At 38.4% G+C, this 20,177-nt stretch overlaps 1 protein-coding gene across 4 annotated transcripts in view; it reads left to right on the forward strand.

Moving 5' to 3' along the window:
* The window catches only part of Scai (suppressor of cancer cell invasion), a 148,440-nt gene that overhangs the window by 83,944 nt on the left and 44,319 nt on the right, over positions 1 to 20,177 (forward strand). For 3 of the 4 annotated variants that reach the window (XR_007105045.1, XM_047525628.1, XM_047525629.1), the window contains 3 exons: positions 16,160 to 16,255; positions 17,015 to 17,101; positions 18,166 to 18,264. Coding sequence is in view for 3 of the 4 variants with exons in the window: in XM_047525628.1 (XP_047381584.1) it covers positions 16,160 to 16,255; positions 17,015 to 17,101; positions 18,166 to 18,264 (282 nt within the window). In the remaining variant the exon portion in view is untranslated. The remainder of the gene's footprint in view (positions 1 to 16,159; positions 16,256 to 17,014; positions 17,102 to 18,165; positions 18,265 to 20,177) is intronic. The other variant, XM_047525630.1, reaches the window with a different exon arrangement.

Genomic DNA, 20,177 nt, shown 5'->3' on the forward strand with positions numbered 1-20,177 from the left:
AGTGAATTTTAATATATTTTTAATATATTTTAATATATATTTATTTTAAAATATATTTATTAATATATTTTTTAATATATTTTTTATGTGATTTGCTAAAATTTTGTTGAGAATTTTTGCATCGATGTTCATTAGGGATATTGGTCTGAAATTTTCTTTCCTCGATGTGTCTCTGTCTGGTTTAGGTATCAGGGTGATATTGGCTTCATAGAATGAATTTGGGAGAGTTCCCTCCTCTTCTATTTTATGGATTACTTTGAGTAGTATTGGAATGAGCTCTTGTTTAAAGGTTTTTAGAACTCGGCTGAGAACCCATCTGGTCCTGAACTTTTCTTTGTTGGTAGGCTTTTGATGACTTCTTCTATTTTTTTACTTGAAATTAGTCTATTTAAATTGTGTATGTCCTCCTCGTTCAACTTAGGCAATTCATATGTCTCTAGAAACCTGTTGATGTCTTCGAAATTTTCTATTTTGTTGGAGTATAGATTTTCAAAATAGCTTCTAATTATGTTTTGTATTTCAGTCATGTCTGTTGTGATATTTCCTTGTTCATTCCGAATTTTAGTAATTTGAGTTTTCTCTCGTCTTCTCTTTGTTAGTGTGGCTAAAGGTTTATCAATTTTGTTTATTTTTTCGAAGAACCAACTATTTATTTTGTTAATTTTTTGTATTGTTTCTTTTCTTTCAATTTTGTTGATTTCAGTTCTGAGTTTAACTATTTCCTGTCTTCTACTACTTTTGGTGTTGGTCTGTTCCTCTTTTTCTAGGACTTTGAGCTGTAGTGTTAGGTCGTTTATTTGTTGATTTCTACTTCTTTTATTAAAAGCGCTCCATGAAATAAATTTTCCTCTAAGTACTGCTTTCATAGTGTCCCAGAGATTTTGATATGATGTGTGTTTGTTCTTGTTTACTTCTAAGGATTTTTTTATTTCCCTCCTGATGTCTTTTATTATCCATTCATCATATAATAGTGTATTATTTAATCTCCAGGTATTGGAGAAGTTTCTGTTTTTTATTCTGTCATTTATTTCTAATTTCAATCTATTATGATCTGATAGAATACAAGGTAGTATCTCTATCTTCTTGCATTTGCTTACAGTAGCTTTGTGTCATAAAATATGGTCAATTTTAGAGAAGGATCCATGTGCTGCTGAGAAGAAAGTGTATTCGTTCTTTGTTGAATGGTACATTCTATATATGTCCATTAAGTCTAAATTGTTGATTGTGTTATTGAGATCTGTGGTTTCTTTATTCAATTTTTGTTTGGAAGATCTATCCAGTGGTGAGAGAGGTGTGTTAAAATCACCTAGTATTATTGTGTTGTGGTGTATTTGATTTCTGGAATTAAGAAGGATTTGTTTGACGTTCATGGATGAGCTAATATTGGGAGCATAGATATTTACGATTGTTATGTCTTGCTGATTTATGCTTCCCTTCTGACTAGTTTTGGCTTGAAGTCCACATTATCTGAAATGAGGATGGATACTCCAGCTTTTTTGCTGAGTCCATGTGCATGGTATGTTTTTCCCCATCCTTTCACCTTTAGTCTATGGGTATCTCTTTCTATGAGGTGAGTCTCTTGCAGGCAACACATTGTTGGATTTTTCTTTTTAATCCAATCTGCCAGTCTATGTCTTTTGATTGATGAGTTCAGGCCATTAACGTTCAGGGTTATTATTGAGATATGATTTGTATTCCCAGTCATTTGACTCATTTTTGCTTTTTGACATGATTTGGTTTCTCCTTTATTTGGCTATTCCTTTAGGCTAGTTCCTCCCGTTGCTGATTTGCATTGTTGTTTTCATCTCTTCCTCATGGAATATTGTGCTGAGAATGTTCAGTAATGCCGGCTTTCTTTTTGTAAATTCCTTTAGCTTTTGTTTATCATGGAAGGATCTTATTTTGTCGTCAAATCTGAAAGTAGGTTTTGCTGGGTATAAGATTCTTGGTGGCATGCATTTTCATTCAGGGCTTGAAAAATGTTGTTCCAGGCCCTTCTAGCTTTTAGGGTCTGGATTGCAAAATCTGCTGATATTCTTATTGTTTTCCCCCTGAATGTAATTTGATTCTTTTCTCTCACAGCCTTTAAAATTCTGTCTTTATTTTGTATGTTAGGTATTTTCATTATAATGTGCCTTGGTGTGGGTCTGTTGTAATTTTGTATATTTGGAGTCCTATAGGCCTCTTGTACTTGGTTTTGCCATTTCATTCTTCAGATTTGGAAATTTTCTGATATTATTTCATTGAATAGATTGTTCATTCCTTTGGTTTGTTTCTCTAAGCCTTCCTCAATCCCAATAATTCTTAAATTTGGCCTTTTCATGATATCCCATAGTTCTTGTAGATTCTGTTCATAATTTTCTTACTATCTTCTCTGTTTGGTCAACTTTGTTTTCAAGGTTAAATATTTTGTCTTCAATATCTGAGGTTCTGTCTTCCAGGTGTTCTATCCTATTGGTTATGCTTTCTATGGAGTTCTTAATTTGGTTTATTGTTTCCTTCATTTCAATGATTTGTTTGCTTTTTTTCAATATCTCTCTTTATTGAAATGATCTTTTGCTTCCTGTATTTGCTCTTTTAACTGTTGATTGGTGCGATCATTCAGTGCCAGCATTTGTTCTTTCATCTCGTCATTCAATGCCTGCATTTGCTCTTTCATCTCATCGTTTGCTTCCCTGATCATTTTAATTATGTACATTCTGAACTCCCTGTCATTTCTTCTGCTGTGCTCTCATTGGATTTTATTGATGTAACATCTAGATTTGTTTGGGGCATTTTCTCCCCTCGTTTTCTCATATTGTTCAGGTATCAGTGGACCGCTGACATATTGCAGATTTCCTCTATTGATTTATAATGTCCCTGAAGATTTCTAGTGTATCCCCTCTTACCCTTCAGTAGCTTGAAGTCTTGGAGAAAGTTGATAATGCTGTGCTCCAGAAGGAAGCTGCCTCTCTAGGGGTGGTGGCCTTCAGGTGGGGTATATTCCCTGCTAGTGGGCAGAAGTGCCTCAACTTGTTGACCAATGGTCATCCAAAGGGGAACTAGGCTGCGGGCTGAGGCAAGGCCTGTTTGGGCCCGTGTCTCTGGTTTTACTGTCCTTGTGAGAAAACCTCACTCGGCAGGGAAGAATCACCCAGTAGGGAGGTCTCACTGGTCAGTTCCCCTCCTAGAGGTTCCCCTCAATCCACAACTACCGCCTGCAACGTTCCCAGGAACCCGGACCTACCTCCTGGGCCTGGGAGCCTCACCCTTCGCAGACAAGTCTCCTTAGGCTGCCCCTCCTCAGAGAATCTGCCTGCAGTCCTGGAACCTTTGCTCTGCCCCTCAGCTTGTCTCTGTGCGGCTCATCTACCAAGAAGCCTCCTAGGTACTGGGACCGTGCTCTGCACCTAATCGCCTGGCTATGTGGCCCCTCCTCTGAGCAGCCACCTGGAGCCCTGGACAGTAGCTCCGAGTCCCAGTGACCCGCCGCACGCCTCTTCCTCCGGGCAGCCACCCAGTGTTCCGGTGTGGTCGCTAGGAGTCCAAGCAACTCACTGCGCACCTCCTCCTCCCAACAACTGCCCGTAGCCCTGGTGCAGTCACTCCGAGTCCAAGCAACCCGCCATGCTCCTCCTCCTCCTCTGGGCAGCCGCCGCCCACCCCCCCCCCCCCGGGTGTTCAGGAGCGGTCGCTCTGAGTCCAAACAGCTCACCGTGCAGCTCTTCCTCTGGGCAGCCGCCCGGAGCCCCAGTGGTTGCTCCGAGTCCAAGCGTTGTGCTGAGTGGCCTCCTTTACGATAATCCCAGGTGTGCGAGTTTACTGGTGGCTTTGAGTTGGTCCCAAGTCTCTCAGTATCTCCTCATCTTAATGTTGAGTACTGGAGTAACATGAAATGCAGCCACCCTCTAGTCCGCCATCTTGAAACTCTCTTGTTGCTTGTATTCTTGATAATCGCCATTCTAATTGGGGTGAGATGGAATCTTCGGGTGGTTTTGATTTGCATTTCTCTTATTACGAAAGATGGTGAACATTTTTTCATATGTTTGTTGATTGCTTGTACATCTTCTTCTGTTAAGCATCTGTTCATATCCTTAGCCCACTTGTTGATTTGGTTATTTGTATTCTTCGTGTAGAGTTTTTTGAGTTCTTTATATATTCTGGAAATTAGTGCTCTATCTGAAGTATGAGAGGCAAAGATATTCTCCCACTCTGTAGGCTCTCTCTTTGCATTGCTGGTAGTTTCTTTTGCTAAGAGAAAGCTTTTTAGTTTGAATCTATCCCAGTTGTTGATTCTTGCTTTTATTTCTTGTGCTATGGGAGTCCTGTTAAGGAAGTCTGATCCTAAGCCAACAAGGTGAAGATTTGGACCTACCTTTTCTTCTATAAGATGCAAGGTCTCGCTCTTGCTTTTCTCTCCCCGACTCACTTTCTTCCTCATCCTTGCTTTCCACTCTCTCTAGCGTGTGCCCTTTCTCTTTCCCTTTATTTTCCTCTCATTTTCTCTCTTACCCTGCAGGGAGATGCTCTGTTTACTTAATAAACTCCCTTATGTGATTTCCCAAAAAAAAAAAAAAAAAAAAAAAAGATGCAAGGTCTCTGGTCTGATTTTGGGGTCCTTGATCCATTGTGAGTTGATTTTGGTGCAGGGTGAGAGATAGGGGTTTAGTTTCAATCTGTTGCATATGGATTTCCAGTTTTCCGAGCACCATTTGTTGAATAGGCTATCTTTTCTCCATTGCATATTTTTGGCACCTTTGTCTAGTATTAGAAAATTATATTTATTTGGGTTTGTGTACTTGTCCTATATTCTGTACCATTGATCTAACTGTCTATTTTGGTGCCAATACCATGCCGTTTTTGTTACTATTGCTTTGTAGTAGAGTTGAAGATCTGGTATTGCGATACCCCCTGCTTCATTCTTCCTGCTAAGGATTTTTTTTAGCTATTCTGGGTTTCTTATTCTTCCAGATGAATTTCATGATTGCTTGCTCTATTTCTATGAGGTACATCATTGGGATTTTAATTGGAATTGCATTGAATCTGTATAGTACTTTTGGTAGTATGGCCATTTTGACAATATTAATTCTGCCTAACCAAGAACATGGGAGATCTTTCCATCTTCTAAGGTATTCCTCATTTTCTTACTTCAATGTTTTGTAGTTTTCATTGTAGAGATATTTTACCTCTGGTTAGATTGATGCTCAAGTATTATATATTTTTTGAAACTATTGCAGATGGAGTTGTTTTCCTCATATCCCTTTCAGCTGTTTCTTCGCTTGCGTATAAAAAATGCTTTAGATTTATCCATGTTGATTTTATAGCCTGCTATTTTGCTGAATTCATTGATGAGGTCTAGAAGTGTTCTGGAGGAGTTTTTGGATCCTCTAAATATAGAATCATGTCATCGGCAAACAGTGACAGTTTAAGTTCCTCTTTTCCTATTCGTATCCCTTTAATTTCTTTAGTCTGCCTAATTGCTCTGGCTAGAGTCTCGAGGACAATGTTGAAAAGAAGTGGAGAAAGAGGACATCCCTGTGTTGTTCCCGTTTTTAAAGGGAATGGTTTCAGTTTTTCTCCATTAAGAATGATTTGGGGGGGTTGGGGATATAGCTCAGTTGGTAGAGTGCTTGCCTCATAAGCACAAGGCCTTGGGTTCAATCCCCAGCACTGCAAAAAAAAAAAAAAAAAAAAGAATGATTTGGGGATCCAAGATGGCGGACTACAGGGTGACTGCATCTCCTGTCGCTGTAGAACCCAGGATTCAAGAGGAGGCATTGAGAGACCCGAACTAACATAGAGCCACGGGGAGAGTCTCCCCCACCGGCTGAAGATCGACCCGGGCGACAGGCCCGGACAGGGGCGGCTTCTCAGAGAAGTGCAGGGCAGCTAAAGTCTTCCCCAGGCAGCTGCGCTCCCTCCGGCGGTCGGCTCCTTCCACGGCCAGCTTCTCGGAGCAGGTAGCCCAATGAGACCCTTTCTGCACAGAGCCAGCTCCAAGTCCTGGAGCCAGCGGCGAGCTCCAGCCCGCAGGCAGCCTCTGGGATCAGGGCAGGGCACCCAGAGACTTCTCCAAGCAGCACTGCTCCCTCCGGCGGCAGACTCCTTCCAAGGCCAGCTTCTCGGAGCAGACAGCCCAGTGAGAGCTTTTCCACACAGAACCAGCTCCAAGCCCTGGAACCAGTAGTGGGATAGGGGCAACTTTCTTCGGAAACACTGCATTATCAAGTTCCTCCAAGACTTCAGGCTACTGAAGGCTGGGAGGTGATATACTGGAAATCTACAGGGACTCTATAAGCCAATAGAGGAAATCTGCAATATCTCAGAGTCCCACTGATATCTGACCAATATGAGAAAACAAGGGAAGAAAATGTCCTGAACAAACCTAGATACTATATCAATAAAACCCAATGACAGCACAGCAGAAGAAATGTCAGAAAGGGAGTTCAGAATGTACATAATTAAAACAATCAGGGAAGCAAATGAGGAGATGAAAGAGCAAATGCAGGCATTGAAGGAAGAGATGAAAGAGTAAATGCAGGCACAGTAAAATCAAAAAGAAAGAAAGTTGTCTACCTCGACTGCCTTCCTACCAGAGGGTCCTCTAGTCCCCGTGGCTGACCTTGCAGGTGGCAGGGTTCGTTGGCCTGCAGTCTTACTGTGAACACTTTCAGGTGCCTGATGTCTACACAAGGAGGAGCACTGTGGAACTATGCCCAGAGATGGCTACAGATGGGCAGACATGAGAGCCGTCTTCATTTTTATAGAGGGGTAAATGATTCATAACTGTCAGAAATCCGGTCAGAGTTTTAGAAGTGCATGAAATTGGTTATGTAAATTATATAAATTTAAGTCATGATTGTTCTGTGACTACTAGAATTGGATAATTTTTCATCAATATAGAAAATAAATATTAATCACTACAACTTTTAAAAGTAGAAAGAAGCGTAAAATCTCTGATAGTGTTTGTGAAAAACAAAAACAAAAACAAAAACCGTTGCCTTCCCTAGATACACAGCTGTGAATAGTCTCCTTCCACACTGTCTCTGAGCTTCTTACGGGATTTGCTTTGGCTGATGGGACAGTAGCAAATATGAAACGAGGACTTAAAAGAAAACACACATTAGAGCTTGTCCTTCTTTGAGACACTTGCAACAGCCCGCATATTATCTTACCAAACCAAGTTAGCCTGCTGGATGATGAAGCCCACGTGATTGAACAAGGAGGCAATGCTAGTTTTGAGGGAGGCCATTGACTACTAGCTGTCTGAGTTACATGAGTGAAGTCTGGCTGAGACCACTAGAACTGTCCACCTGAACCTAACTCAAACCACCAGTCACAAAATCACTAGCTAATAAATGGTTTTGTTTTACACTGCTTTTTTGTTGTTGTTGTTTGTTTTGTTTGGGTTTGTTTGCCTTCATGATATTTTTTGTTTGTTTGTTTTTTGTTGTATAGTACTTGGGATTAAAACCAAGAGTTCTTTGCCTCTGAGCTACTTGCTCAGCCCTGTTTTAAAAATTTTATTTGAGAGAGGATCTTGCTAAATTGCTGAAGCTGATCTCAAACTTATCCTCCTGCCTCACACTCTGGAGTTGCTGTGATTACAAGAATGCACCACCACCCCCTGTTTAAACTGCTTAGTATTGAAGTGTTTCATTATGCAGCAAAAAGGAGCTGAAGTATTGAGCAGTGAAGCACACTTCTGTGGTCCCAGCTACTCAAAAGGCACTAAGTAGGGCAGGAAGATCACTTGAGCCTAGATGTTCAAGGGAAGCCTTGACAACATAGTGAGACCCTGTCTCATTTAAAAAAAGAGAAAAAGAAAAGGAAAAAAGTTAACTGATAAAGTCTTCAATCATAAAATCATCACCTAGGTCTTCTATGTATTGTGTATTTGAGGTAGATAGATTACTACTCTTAAAAATTAGTAAAGCAGAAAGAAATATTAGTATGGTTAACATTATACATACTGAGAGCTATAAAGCCCATGAATAAGGCACAATTCTTTGGGAAAGACAAAGAATTTTCTGGTTCAGAGTGTCAGAGGGCTAAACTGTGAAGCTCTCAGCTTTATCCAGCTGCTCTGATGATAGTTGATACAAACCTGCTGGACTAATTGTTCTAGGAGCTGCAGTCCATGTGTAGATTTGAGGAAAGGATTTGATTTATCCTCCTCCCTCACCCAACAGACATGCTCTGGGAAGATGATATAGCCAACACAGCATGGAGTGCTGATACCTCCTACGAGGAGGAATCAGATCCCCAAACGGGCTCATTCCAAAACGGAGTCACACCCCCTTACCCTTTCATACCCACATGGGAATGAAACAACTTCTTCAAGGCTCAGACCTCTGAAAATTATCTACAATAGAAACTAAGCAAAGTCTGTAAATTTCTCTTCTGCAATAAAATGCTGCAGATCGTGGTTCAGTGGGAGAGCACTTGCATAGCATGCCCAAGGCCTTGAGTTCCATCCCCTGCACCATCAAAAGCAAAAATTAAAATTAAAAAGGCAAGAAAGACTTTTAGGAAACCAAAAATACAGTATCAGGATTAAAATTCACATCAAGGACAAAGAGTAGAACTGATACTACTTAGAGACATTAAATTAGTGATGTTTATGAAAAATTGAAGATGATCTTTCAGTATCCAAGGAGAAAAACAATAAAATTGGAGTAAAAAAATGAATGAAATACACCTGAAGAATTGTCAAAATTTTTTATGGAGAAACCAGAAAAATTGGAATAGAAAATGTAAAGATGAAACCCCCCAAAGTTTTGCATCATTTGAAAAACATCTCAGTAAACAAATCAAGAGAACATATTCAAAAACATGCTGGTTTGGAGGAAAAAAAATATTTGGAGACTTACAGCTGCTGGTCAAGAAATAAAAACTAAGAAGGAAATCATAAATTACAATGTGATGGTATTATAGGCTTAGTAAACTACCCATGTGCAACTGCCAAAACACACTGCATCCAATTCTTCATATAGAGGCTTTCTAGCAAAACACAGCAGGTTGAACTAGCTGCACAGACGGATCCTGTTTAATGGGGGTCTCAAGGAGGCCTGAAAAGCTAGCATTTTTTTGACTTGTCATTTTTAATTTTAATAATCCCAAAATTGGGTACAAGAAATGTATCTTTAAAACCCTTTGCTTCAGGCAAAGATTACTAATAGTTACAGACAACTAACAAAATAGAAGCACCATTTATTTAAAGCAGTGAAACAAGTATGACTAGAAAACAGTCTGACAAGAAACATGCTAAAATACTACATTTTAATTGATTAGGTCATGGTTTGTTCTTTTCATCTTGTACTTTTTTCTTAGTGTAAATGTATTTGTTTAAAACATTTTCAAAGTAACATATGCATACTTGTAAATAAATAAGTGAGGACTTCTAGTGGGGAAAACCTTCTACACACCTTTTGTGCCTTTTGAATTTTATACTATGTCTTTAAAGTACTAAAATGGATGAAAATATAATTCTACAATTTAAAAAAGCATATTTTTTTAAAAAGGTGAGAGTTGGAATGTAGCTCAATGTTAGAGTGTATGCTTAGCATGCAGGAGACCCTGAATGGAATCCCCAGCACTACATGAAAGAAAGTGGAATAATATAAAGAGCTCATGCAAACAATAGCAGTACTCTGACCTCCTTCCCCCCTTGAGTCCTGGTTTTCAGAGGCAAACATTTTTGACTGCTTCTGATTTCACTTTTCCTGGTGTTTATCTCCATTTCTCAGGTTAATATGTTTTTATCATTATTTCTTGGTTTACCAGTTTGCCTATTTTCTGTTGGCAATCTGGCATGATAAAATGAAGATCTCATTTGCCCAAAAACTATTCTTTCCCCTGGTTAGAATTTTCCATAGAAATAACAGCTGTTGGGCTGGGGATATGGCTCAGTTGGTAGAGTGCTTGCCTTGCAAGTACAAAGCCCTGAGTTCAATCCACAGCACCACAAAAGAAGAGGAAGAAGAAAAAAATAAATAACAGCAGTAATAGTATCTAATACCCTAGCCCTACTGGCCTTGACTCAAGGATTTCTTGAGGTCAGGGGTTCAAGAGCAGCCAGGGAAGCATAGTCAGTCCCTATCTCAAAAAAATAAAAAGTTATATCAAGTTACCTTTAGGCTAGGTGTAAAAAAAGGTCTATGAAACCTAAATGGCTTTGATATTTGGGTTAGGGTCCCATCTCCAACATATCTCATTACATATGTATGAATATCCCAAAATCCAAAATCAGAAGCACTGTTAGCCTCAAGCATTCCAGGTAAGCCGAACTGGGTTTGTATTCCTCTTTTACAGACGGGGACCTCTGACAGTTTGCTTGCTTGGGTCACACAGATGGTTAGCAGCAAGCCATTCCCTCAACTCATATATCATCTCAATGGCATTCCTTTGGCTCCGCATTTAATGGGATGAGGAAGTTATCACTCCTGCTATTTTCTTCATCTTTTCTCCTCTTCTTCCATCCTTAATTTTTGTCAGTTATAACTTTACAGTTTCATTTTCTGGAACATAAAATATACTTACCATTTTATAATCTGAGTTAAATATTTTGTGTTTTTTCTGTATGTGAATTCTAAAAGTTGAAAATGAGTAATAAACAGCATTTTGACATATGACTAAATATTTTACATTGCAGAGCCAGGAATTGAGCAATGATTACCTTTTCTTCTCTGTAACTCCAACATATGACTCAAAGGCATTCATTCATAGATTCAAATTCAAATGCATCACTCATTTTAACCCTATTTGTTACTTAAAGTTGTGCAATTTAATAGTTTTTGGATTAAATTACGTAGTACATACAAACTGCGTGTCTTTACTAACACTGTTCTTGTGGGTTGGACCTACTATTTCAAGATTCTGTACTCACCATACCTGGTTCTCTTTTGGTGGAACACATCCTCAGGCTACTTCTCTCTTTTTAATTTTTAGGTACTAGGATTGAATCCAGGGACACTTTACCACTGTGCTACTTTCCCAGTCCTTTTCAATATATATATATATTTAATTTTGAGATAGGGTCTCACTAAATTACTGAACTGGCCTCGAACTTGTGGTCCTACTGTCTCAGCCTCCTGAGTTGCTGTGATAACAGGTGTGCACCACCGTGCCCAGCTCACTCAGGCCTCTTCTCAAGAATGGGTGTGTGGAGGTGCTCTTCTGGGTCCTTCCATGCCTGGAAATTTCAGTATTATTCCTTTTACATGATTAATAACTTTGAAGGCAGTTTTCCCTTTTTTTTTTTTTTTTTTTTTTTTTTGGTATTGTTTTAATACAGCATTTCTTTTTTGTTTGGTAATGCTGGGAATTGAACCCAGGGACTTGTGCTTGAGAGAGGCAAGTACTCTACCAACTGAACTACATCCCCAGCCCATTAATACAGCATTTCTGATGAAAACTCTGGTGCTGGTCTGATTCTTATGTCCTATTCTGTAATTTGTTCTTCCTGCCCTGCATTTCATGAAATAGGTCATTTTTTATTCATCTAGTTTGCTACTTGGTATGTCTTAATTTGTAGCTATTGCTTCCTTTAGTTTATTGCTCTAATTTTTTTGGGGGGGTGGTCACTCTATTATTGCTCTTTTCTATTCTCCATTTCATTGTTTTTCCTTTAGCTTTTTAGTATTTTTCATCATTATCTTATGATGACCTTCAGTAATCATAATTTTAAAAATTTCCAACTTCTTTGTTCTGAGTTCCTTCTCTCATTAATCTTGTTCTTATTTTTATGAACATATAAATTCTGAGAATACTAATTTGAATTGTTAATTTTGTTTTTTTATCCTGTTCTCTGAATTATGTTTTGTTATGTTGCAAACTTTCCTCCAATGTCTAACCGATTCTTATTGAAGAATGACATGATAGACAGTTGACCAAGCTCACTATTTACTTAGGCCCAGTATTTGATGGAGAGATTTGCCTTATGCTAAACAGGCTAAATCTATTCTGGGTTCACTCCCACCCTAATCAATGCCAGAAGAGAAGCTTATCCAGTTTCTCTAATGAAAAACCTCTCTCCCCCTCCTTCCTTCTGGTCCTTTCCCTCCCCTCTCCCTTTCCCTGTGCCTAGGAGGACAACTGCTGAGGTAGTTGGCATTTGGGGTGGAGATGGGGGGGATAAATTGTTTTGTTTTGTTTTCGCAGTACTGGGGATTGAACCCAGGTATGTTCTCTCACTGAGCTATACCCCCAGCCCTTTCTGTTTTTTATTTTGAGATAGGGTCTTGCTAAATTGCCCAGGCAGGCCTGGAACTTGAGATTCTCCTGCCTCCCCTCTCTGAGATGCCGGGATTACAAGGCATGTGTGCCTAGCAGCAAGTGGTTCTTATGTAAACCTTAAGTTAGCATTCTTGTTTGAAGCACTTTAATTCCTTCTGCTTTTTTTTGTAACTTCTTTTTAGCTCCTCTTATGTGTTTCCTAGGTGCCGGCTTTCTCTGCTCTATGCTAGGAATCACAGGGCTGTCCCTACCCTGCTGCAGTGGGCATCAGGTGCGGTAACTTGGCCCGAGGGCACCTCAGCACTCCTGTGGTTTCCCATCTCCTGTTCACACCTCTGTGGCCCCCGTATTGAACTCTTCTCAGTCACTCATTTGTGTGCTTCATCTGTTTCCTGCCAGGATTTTGAATGACAGGCAATAATAATGTTGACATTTCTTCATAAAACAATGTTATTTCTTCATCTCATGTTGTTCTTCCAAAAATTTGTTGAAATCTCTCATCTGTTGATTGTCTCCCTCTTTTTATTTTTTTTATATAGATTCTGGAGAGAGAGCAGAGATCATGCCTTGCTTTTTTATTATCTTACTTTTTTGAAGAACAGCTTTATTGAGGTATTAGTCAAATACCATATACTTGCATGTATACAATTCAGTGGTATCTTTCACAAAAGTAACAAATATAAGACCTTTATGGAAAAAGTTATCAAATTTGAAAAATGACAGTATTTTCAACATAAATGGAATGAATTACTGTTGATACTCAAAATTATGAAAAATGTCAGTTCTCTAAATTGACCTCTAGATCTATGCAGTTCCCATTAGAATTCATTAAGTTTTTTTGTAGAATTTGTTAAGCTGATTTTAAAATTTGCATTCATATGCAAATACAAATAACCAAGAATAGCTAAAGCACTCCTGAAAAAAAGAGAAATATGCTATACTTATTATAAAGCTATAGTATCTAACAAAATGATAAGGAAGAAATAGAAAGAAAGCAGTTGAATAAAAAGATCTGAGATACAAGCAATTGATGACATCAATTTCAGAGCTGCCATATCAGTCTAAAAGAATATGTGTTTTAAAAAAATCATTCAAACATAATTTGTTACACATATCTAAAACCCAGTTTGGGGCTGGGGTTGTGGCTCAGTGGTAGAGCACTTGCCTGGCATGTGTGAGGCACTGGGTCCGATTCTTAGCACCACATATAAATAAATAAAGGTTCATTAACAACTAAAAAATATATACATATATGTATAAAACTTTAGAAAAAGAACCCAGTTTGGTCTGTATTAGTGTTAAATTTGAAAATTAAACCTTTACCTCTTTTAGAAGACAATACTATTGTATAGATAGATTTATTTAAAAAGATAGAAGAGGGCTGGGCATAGTGGTGCACTCCTATAATTCTAGCTACTTGAGAGGTGAAGCAGGAAGATTGCAAGTTTGAGGCCAGCCTGGGCAAATTCAAGAGAATCTGTATCAAAATAAAAATTTTTTAAAAGGTCTGAGAAATTAGCTCAATAATAGATCATTTGCCTACCATGCATGAGGCCTGGGTTCAATCTCTAGTACTGGGGCTTGGGGGGATGAAAAAGAATTAACCACTAAAATAAAGACTGATACATTTGTTAAGTACCCATTAAATTTTTTTCAATAAAAATGAGGTGACTACTCAGACTGGAATGAGAAATATGCTCCAACCAGTGAACAGGTATGGCCCCTATTTTGGAGCACGTGATTTTGAGCAGCACAACAATGTGTTGACTGTTTCATTCAAGTTACTTTCACGTACCAATAACTATGCATACTGCTTCTGAGACGTGTCTATTGAGGACTGTGCCATGCACACGGCGCCAGGATGTTGCCTGGCAGTCAGCCAGAGGTTGTGGCAGCGAGGAGGTTAATTGACATAAGCACACTCAGGTGATTTATCATCCATGCACACAATGCATGTGCATGTGTTCTCGAGCACTCCTAATCGTGCCTGCTTGGACATCTAGCTTCTTGCCTAATCTTTGCATAAGAGGCGTGGCCCTACTCTCCGCCTCCTGGAGGAGATATAAGCGGGCTGTAGGCGGAAGGTGGCACACGACAGTAAGGAGCAGCAGCAGGCAGAGAAAAGCGACAAGCAGAAAGAGAAGCAGCGAGTAGGGGCAGCGGCAAGCAGAGAGAAGCAGTGCACCTTTAGCACATACTCCTAGCATGCACCTTTAGTTCACAGGATGCAGGATGTACCTTTAAGAAGAAGCTGCAGAAGCCTAAGAAGAAATAGATCTCTGATAAGCATAGAAGCCTTTCTTTCTCTATCTTTCTCTCAGTGTCTCTCCCCTCAAAGATTCTTTCTTATGCAAAGTCTCTCTCTCTCTCTCCCTAAGAAAAGCCTTTCTTCCTCTATAGCCCAGGGAATAAGCGAATAAGCGAGAAAGCAGCCCACTAAAGAAACATAGTTAAAGTAGTTTGTTTCCCGTCCACCACCGATAAAGACCCACGCAAATTGTTGCTGCAGGCGGTGACAAATACCCGCGGATTTGGTACTGCAAAGAGCCATCGACACGTTTCTTTCTGTCTCTAGACCTTATGGCAGGTACTTGAGCTTATGAGGCTTCTACAAGTCTGCCAAATCCTTGGAGTCTTTTCCCTGATCTATCTTGTCCCAACATGTGAATGTGGGGGGGTCACCTGCTGTTAGTCAGAGAATTTAACTGAAGGGCCTTTGCCCTGAAGGTGAGGCTGTCTTAAGGGGCATTTGTGGCTAGCATTTATCAGTTGTGTCTTTTATATTTGAACATTAGTAATTGTATCTTTCAGTCCTGAAAGTTCTTGAATGTGTGGATTTTCTTTTCCTTTTCAACTTCTCTCAGCCAGTTATTTGTCAAGTTCATTTTCCTTGTATTTTGTTAATTGCAACTGATAGCACCCAGGGCTAGTTCCATACGATTTCCTGACTTTATCTAAATCCACAAGATCCTCAGTCCCATTATCTGCCTTTGAGTAAACTGCAGGCAAATGTAATTTTGCCACCGTATTATATAGATTCTCATTGTTATATAGGTTCTTGTTTTTTCAACTTTTGGTAACAGTTACTGTCAGCCCAATGCCAGTGTCACATGTTATGACTTATGGCAGTAACCTACTCCTGCTTCTAGTTTCTGTAGTAGCTTTCCCTAACTAAGGTTGCTATAACAACCCCCAAATTTTATACCTTACTACAATAGAGATTTATTTCTAGCTCTCATGTTAACTACATGATGTCTGTGGTTCTGAGACTCCATTAAGTGTCTCTTTCAGTGTTCCAGAGTGAAGAGCATTCAGTCCTAGGAGTAAGGTAAAAATGTTGAATCATGTACTGTTTCTTCATCTTTTCCTTAGACGTGATGTAGATAATTTGCAATTGTATTTCACTGACCAAAGCAGGTTAATGTGACCAAGCTCAGTTTGTGTTTAGGGAGTGTTTGTCTCTCAAAGGCATGTACTGTAAGTCACCAAGCCCAAGGACAGGGATTTTATTTCTCTCATAAGAAGAGGATGGTGTAGTTGACAACTGAAACCATTTATCTGCACACCCACTTCTAAAACACTTCTAAAGCAGCATTTTCAAGCTCCTGAGGTCTTAGCTGAAGATAAACATTTGGAAGTTATCACTATGTGTGTGAGCATAAATAAGATAATCCAGGGAGAGGGAAGAGAGTGCCAGATCCTCCTGGGAAAGGTACCTGTGAAGGACACTGGGCCTGAGCTGGGAGGGGTAGTGGAGTAGCTAGGGAAGAAAGTCACCTGGACCTTTGTCATAGAACTATTTTTTGCTCTAAAATTTATAACTTTTAAAAAAGAAAACCTAAATTCAAGTACTTTAAATCTATCCAGTTTGTACCATCACAAGATAGAATTTCCAAAAAGCATAAGAGACTTAAAGTTAATAGATGCTTTTTTGTTATTACAGAGATTTGCCACAATATGGACAGAAGCAGTGGCAGTCCTATTTTGGAAGAACTTTTGATGTTTACACCAAACTCTGGAAGTTCCAGCAGCAGCATCGGTAAAGGAATTTTATAGTTAAGGGAAAGTGTAGGCCTGCTTTATAGTTGTCGCAGTTTTGACCTTTAACTATCTCAATGTTTTTTATCTTGGTACTTTTAAAATAATATATTTCACTGTCATGAGTCAAATGAAAGCAAAGTGCTGTTTTTCCCTGTTTTTTTAGGATTTTAAAAATAGTGGTTTGGGTTTTGTTGTTGTTTTTGTACTGGGTATTTAACCCAGCAATAATTCACCAAAGAGCTGTTGAGCTACATCCCCCACAGCCCTATTCATTTTATTCTTTAAAATTTTGAGAGAGGGTCTCACTAAGTTCTAGCTAAATTGCCAAGTCTGGTCTCAAACTTGTGATTCTCCTTCCTCAGCATCCCTGAGTTGATAGGCATGCACCACTGTGCCTAGCTAAAATATAGTGTTTTTATCTGATTGCTAAACACAGTGTTGTTATCTGGAATGTTAGATTAACTCTCACGTGGGTGGGATGGTCCATGGTTTCATCCTAAAATCTAATGGCCAGAGCTATTTGGGGAGGGATTGTTGTTTCCAATTTTCAAGGACATAGCTCAGAGTAGTTTCTTTTATATTTCAACTTACTTTAAATAGATATTTAACAAATGCTTTTTTGGTTGAATGATTATGTTGAAACCTCATGAGAAATTCATGAGCTTTTCTGATGGTTTTTATTCTATTGAATTTACAGATTTGGTTATTTGATATTTATAATTCTTATTTCTATTTTCTTATCTCCTGTATAAAACAGACAAGTGTTGGATAATCGGTATGGCTTGAAGCGGTGGCAAATAGGGGAAATCGCTTCTAAGATCGGGCAGCTATACTACCATTATTAGTAAGTGAATTGCTAATGGAGAGAATCAAGTGTTGCCGTGATAAAAATAGAGCATGCAGGAGTCTGCATAGTTACTCACTTGCTAGGAGAGAAGACAGTGAGTTATGAATGAAATCTGGTTCAAACCAGATCAATCATTACAGTATCATGAAATGACCTTCCGTAATCCAAATTATAGTACTTGCTTCAAGGGCTGTTGCTGTTTAACAGTTCATTTGGTCAAACTTAAAGAAATTTAGCCTTGATTTTTTTTTTTTAAGTTGTATTTTGTTCTCAAGTTTTGATTAGTACTAAATGAATTTATTGTTCTTATAGCTTTTCCTAAGTCTTGATACTATGCAGAAGCATAACTTACATATTATGAATGAGTGGTTTTTTTGAAGGATGCTTTTAAAAATTCATACAGGATATTTTGAAAGGTTACATGAGGTAAATGAAGACACTTTGGATTATATCCGTAGAGGAGTGATATCTGTATAGTTCCACCCTTGAGCCACGGAAAGAAGTGATAATAAAAAAGGCTTGGACCATTTACAACTGAAAAGGCAGAAAAGTTCATTTTCCTACATTTTGATGTATCACCCAAAATGCCCATGCTTAAAATCACTCTTTTGGTTAGAACATGGCCTTAAAATCTCCTCATAAAACTAGAAATACTAAACATAGAACACAACTCAGTAGAATTCACTGGAGATTAATGTGGGTTAGTCCTTTTATGAGTTTTGTGAGGAAAAACACTAAAGTAGGTCAAAGTTCAAGTGACAGTGAATTTGGCGAATGTCGTGGAAGGTCTGGTCCTAGGAGCAGATATAACCAGGTAGAATGCTGTTTGGAGGGTCCCTTCACAGAATGAGAAAGATGTGTACTTTGATTGGTATCCAAAAAGACTTGGGAGTGGGGGTGGGGGCCATTATTACTATTATTATTATACATTTTAAGGATGATTCAAATTTTGGATAGTCATTCCTATCCCTTTGTGTAGCAGAATAAGTAATATGGAACAAGTCTTTATCATGGTGTGGAGCTTCATTTTTCAGTCATATTTAATATTCTTTTTCTCATAGCTTACGCACATCTGAGACCAGCTATCTGAATGAGGCTTTCTCCTTCTATTCTGCGATCAGACAAAGATCTTATTATTCTCAAGTCAATAAAGAAGACAGGTATGTATCTACTGTGCTTTTAGAAAGATGAGGATAAGACAGAGTCTGAAGTCTATGTGGAAATTGTACAGAAAAGCACACATTTGTTTATAACTTTCATTCATTTAATAGGCTTTATTGAGTACCTACTATGTAGCAGGCCTTCTAAAGTATACAGGGGCATATGTCACCTAAAAGCCATAATATAAATATTATAATATATGTCACAATTCCAGAGTGCAGTCATAGCACAAAGGAGTGTTGGGGTTTATTTCTTTACAGAAGATCGAAGTCATACTGATTTCATAGAAAAGAATCGACTCCAAAGTGAGGCTTAGCTAATAGTCTTTGTTCTTTTTAGCTTGTGTAATCTTAATTCTTCTATTTTCAAAGGCCGTTGACAACTGTTATGTAAGACCAAAAAAAAAAAAAAAAGTTCTGATGCCATGTGAGTTTTCTTTTGTAAACCTGATACTGTTTTAACAGTTGTGTAGCTCCACTGTTTAAAAAAGAATCATATGGAAGTCACTGTTCCATAGAAATCTATTGAGCAGTATTTTGTATCTGGCACTGTGGCAAGTACTTGGGTGAAAGAGAAAAAAGAAGGCATATTAGTTCCCTTTTAAAAGTTTATCTTCTAGTGGGGTATGGACATATTTGGGGTACAGGTGAATTGTAGTGTTTAGGCAAGAATGGAATGGTAGATGAAATCAGGGATCTGGAGGGTCTTTATTGCTAGCTTTCCAAGAATTGTTGGAGGAGAAAGTTCAGGTTTAGAAGGTCTGTGTGTTCTATCTACTTCCCACAAAAGAACTCACAGTGGTTATATAGTAAAAAGATTATATCGTCTCAGCAATAGAAGAAAACAGTTTTGATATGTTTTTCTAGGGCAACTTTGTGGTTGACTATTGTTAAACTTGTTAAACTTTCCAGGTAAACAGCAGTGTTTTTTGGAAAGCTCACTCTGATAAATTCCCTTCAATTCCCTTGTCTATTTTGTTTGGACCACTCTAGGGGACTTTGGTTGATACAGTATGATGCATAGATGTGAATTCTACATTTTCTCCTAGTGTCTTTTTGTTGTTGTTATTTAAGGGACAGTGGTCAATCTTGCTGCACAGAAAATACATTGGTATAAAGCCCTTTGCATATTCTTTTCCTTCTTCCTCCCTGAACCAACACAAACATAATATGCATGGCTCAGAGAAGTATTTCGATCATTCCATTTACAGCTGTCCAAAAGATAGTTATATCATTATGAATTTTAACAAAAAGATATCTACAAAATGTTTTATTTACTACCTATACTTTAAACATACTTCATGTACTTCTAAACATCTAGAAAGACTAGATGTTTCACATAAGGACTTAAGTTTGTCTCCTGGTATCTTTTTCCATCCCTTTACTTCATCCCATATTGAAGTTCCATCAGTTACATTTCTTTCAGGTTTTATGATTCTTTGCTTTACATGTTTTCACTACAGGTATATTTTCTCCAACACTTTTTTTTTTATGTTCATGTTATTATCTTATTTTTTTGTACTCATGCATGCGAGACAAGAGCTGTACCACTGAGCTACATCCCCAGTGCCATTTATCTTAATTCTTGGCAAGATAAATTGTACCTCTAAAATATGCAAAAGGGCTGTGTAGCATTTTATTAAAATTAAAAATACATATAAGCAGAGAATTATTTTAAGCAATAGCAAAATACCTTATGTAATTCACTTTTCTGCATTTTCTGATGTGCCAGAAGGGAAATTGGCCTTGAGCCCCTTGGCTTAAAACCCAACAGTTTGATTTATTGCAGTCATTTTCTACTGTAGTAGCAAATACCACATCTGAATTATTTTCCTTTGCTGCCTCCTACAGCAGTGCATATCTAGAAGAGCTAGAACTATTTGGAACCAGAATGACAAAATTTCTTGCTTTGG

This window comes from Sciurus carolinensis, chromosome 14 (assembly GCF_902686445.1).
Source record: "Sciurus carolinensis chromosome 14, mSciCar1.2, whole genome shotgun sequence".
Lineage (NCBI taxonomy): Eukaryota > Metazoa > Chordata > Mammalia > Rodentia > Sciuridae > Sciurus > Sciurus carolinensis.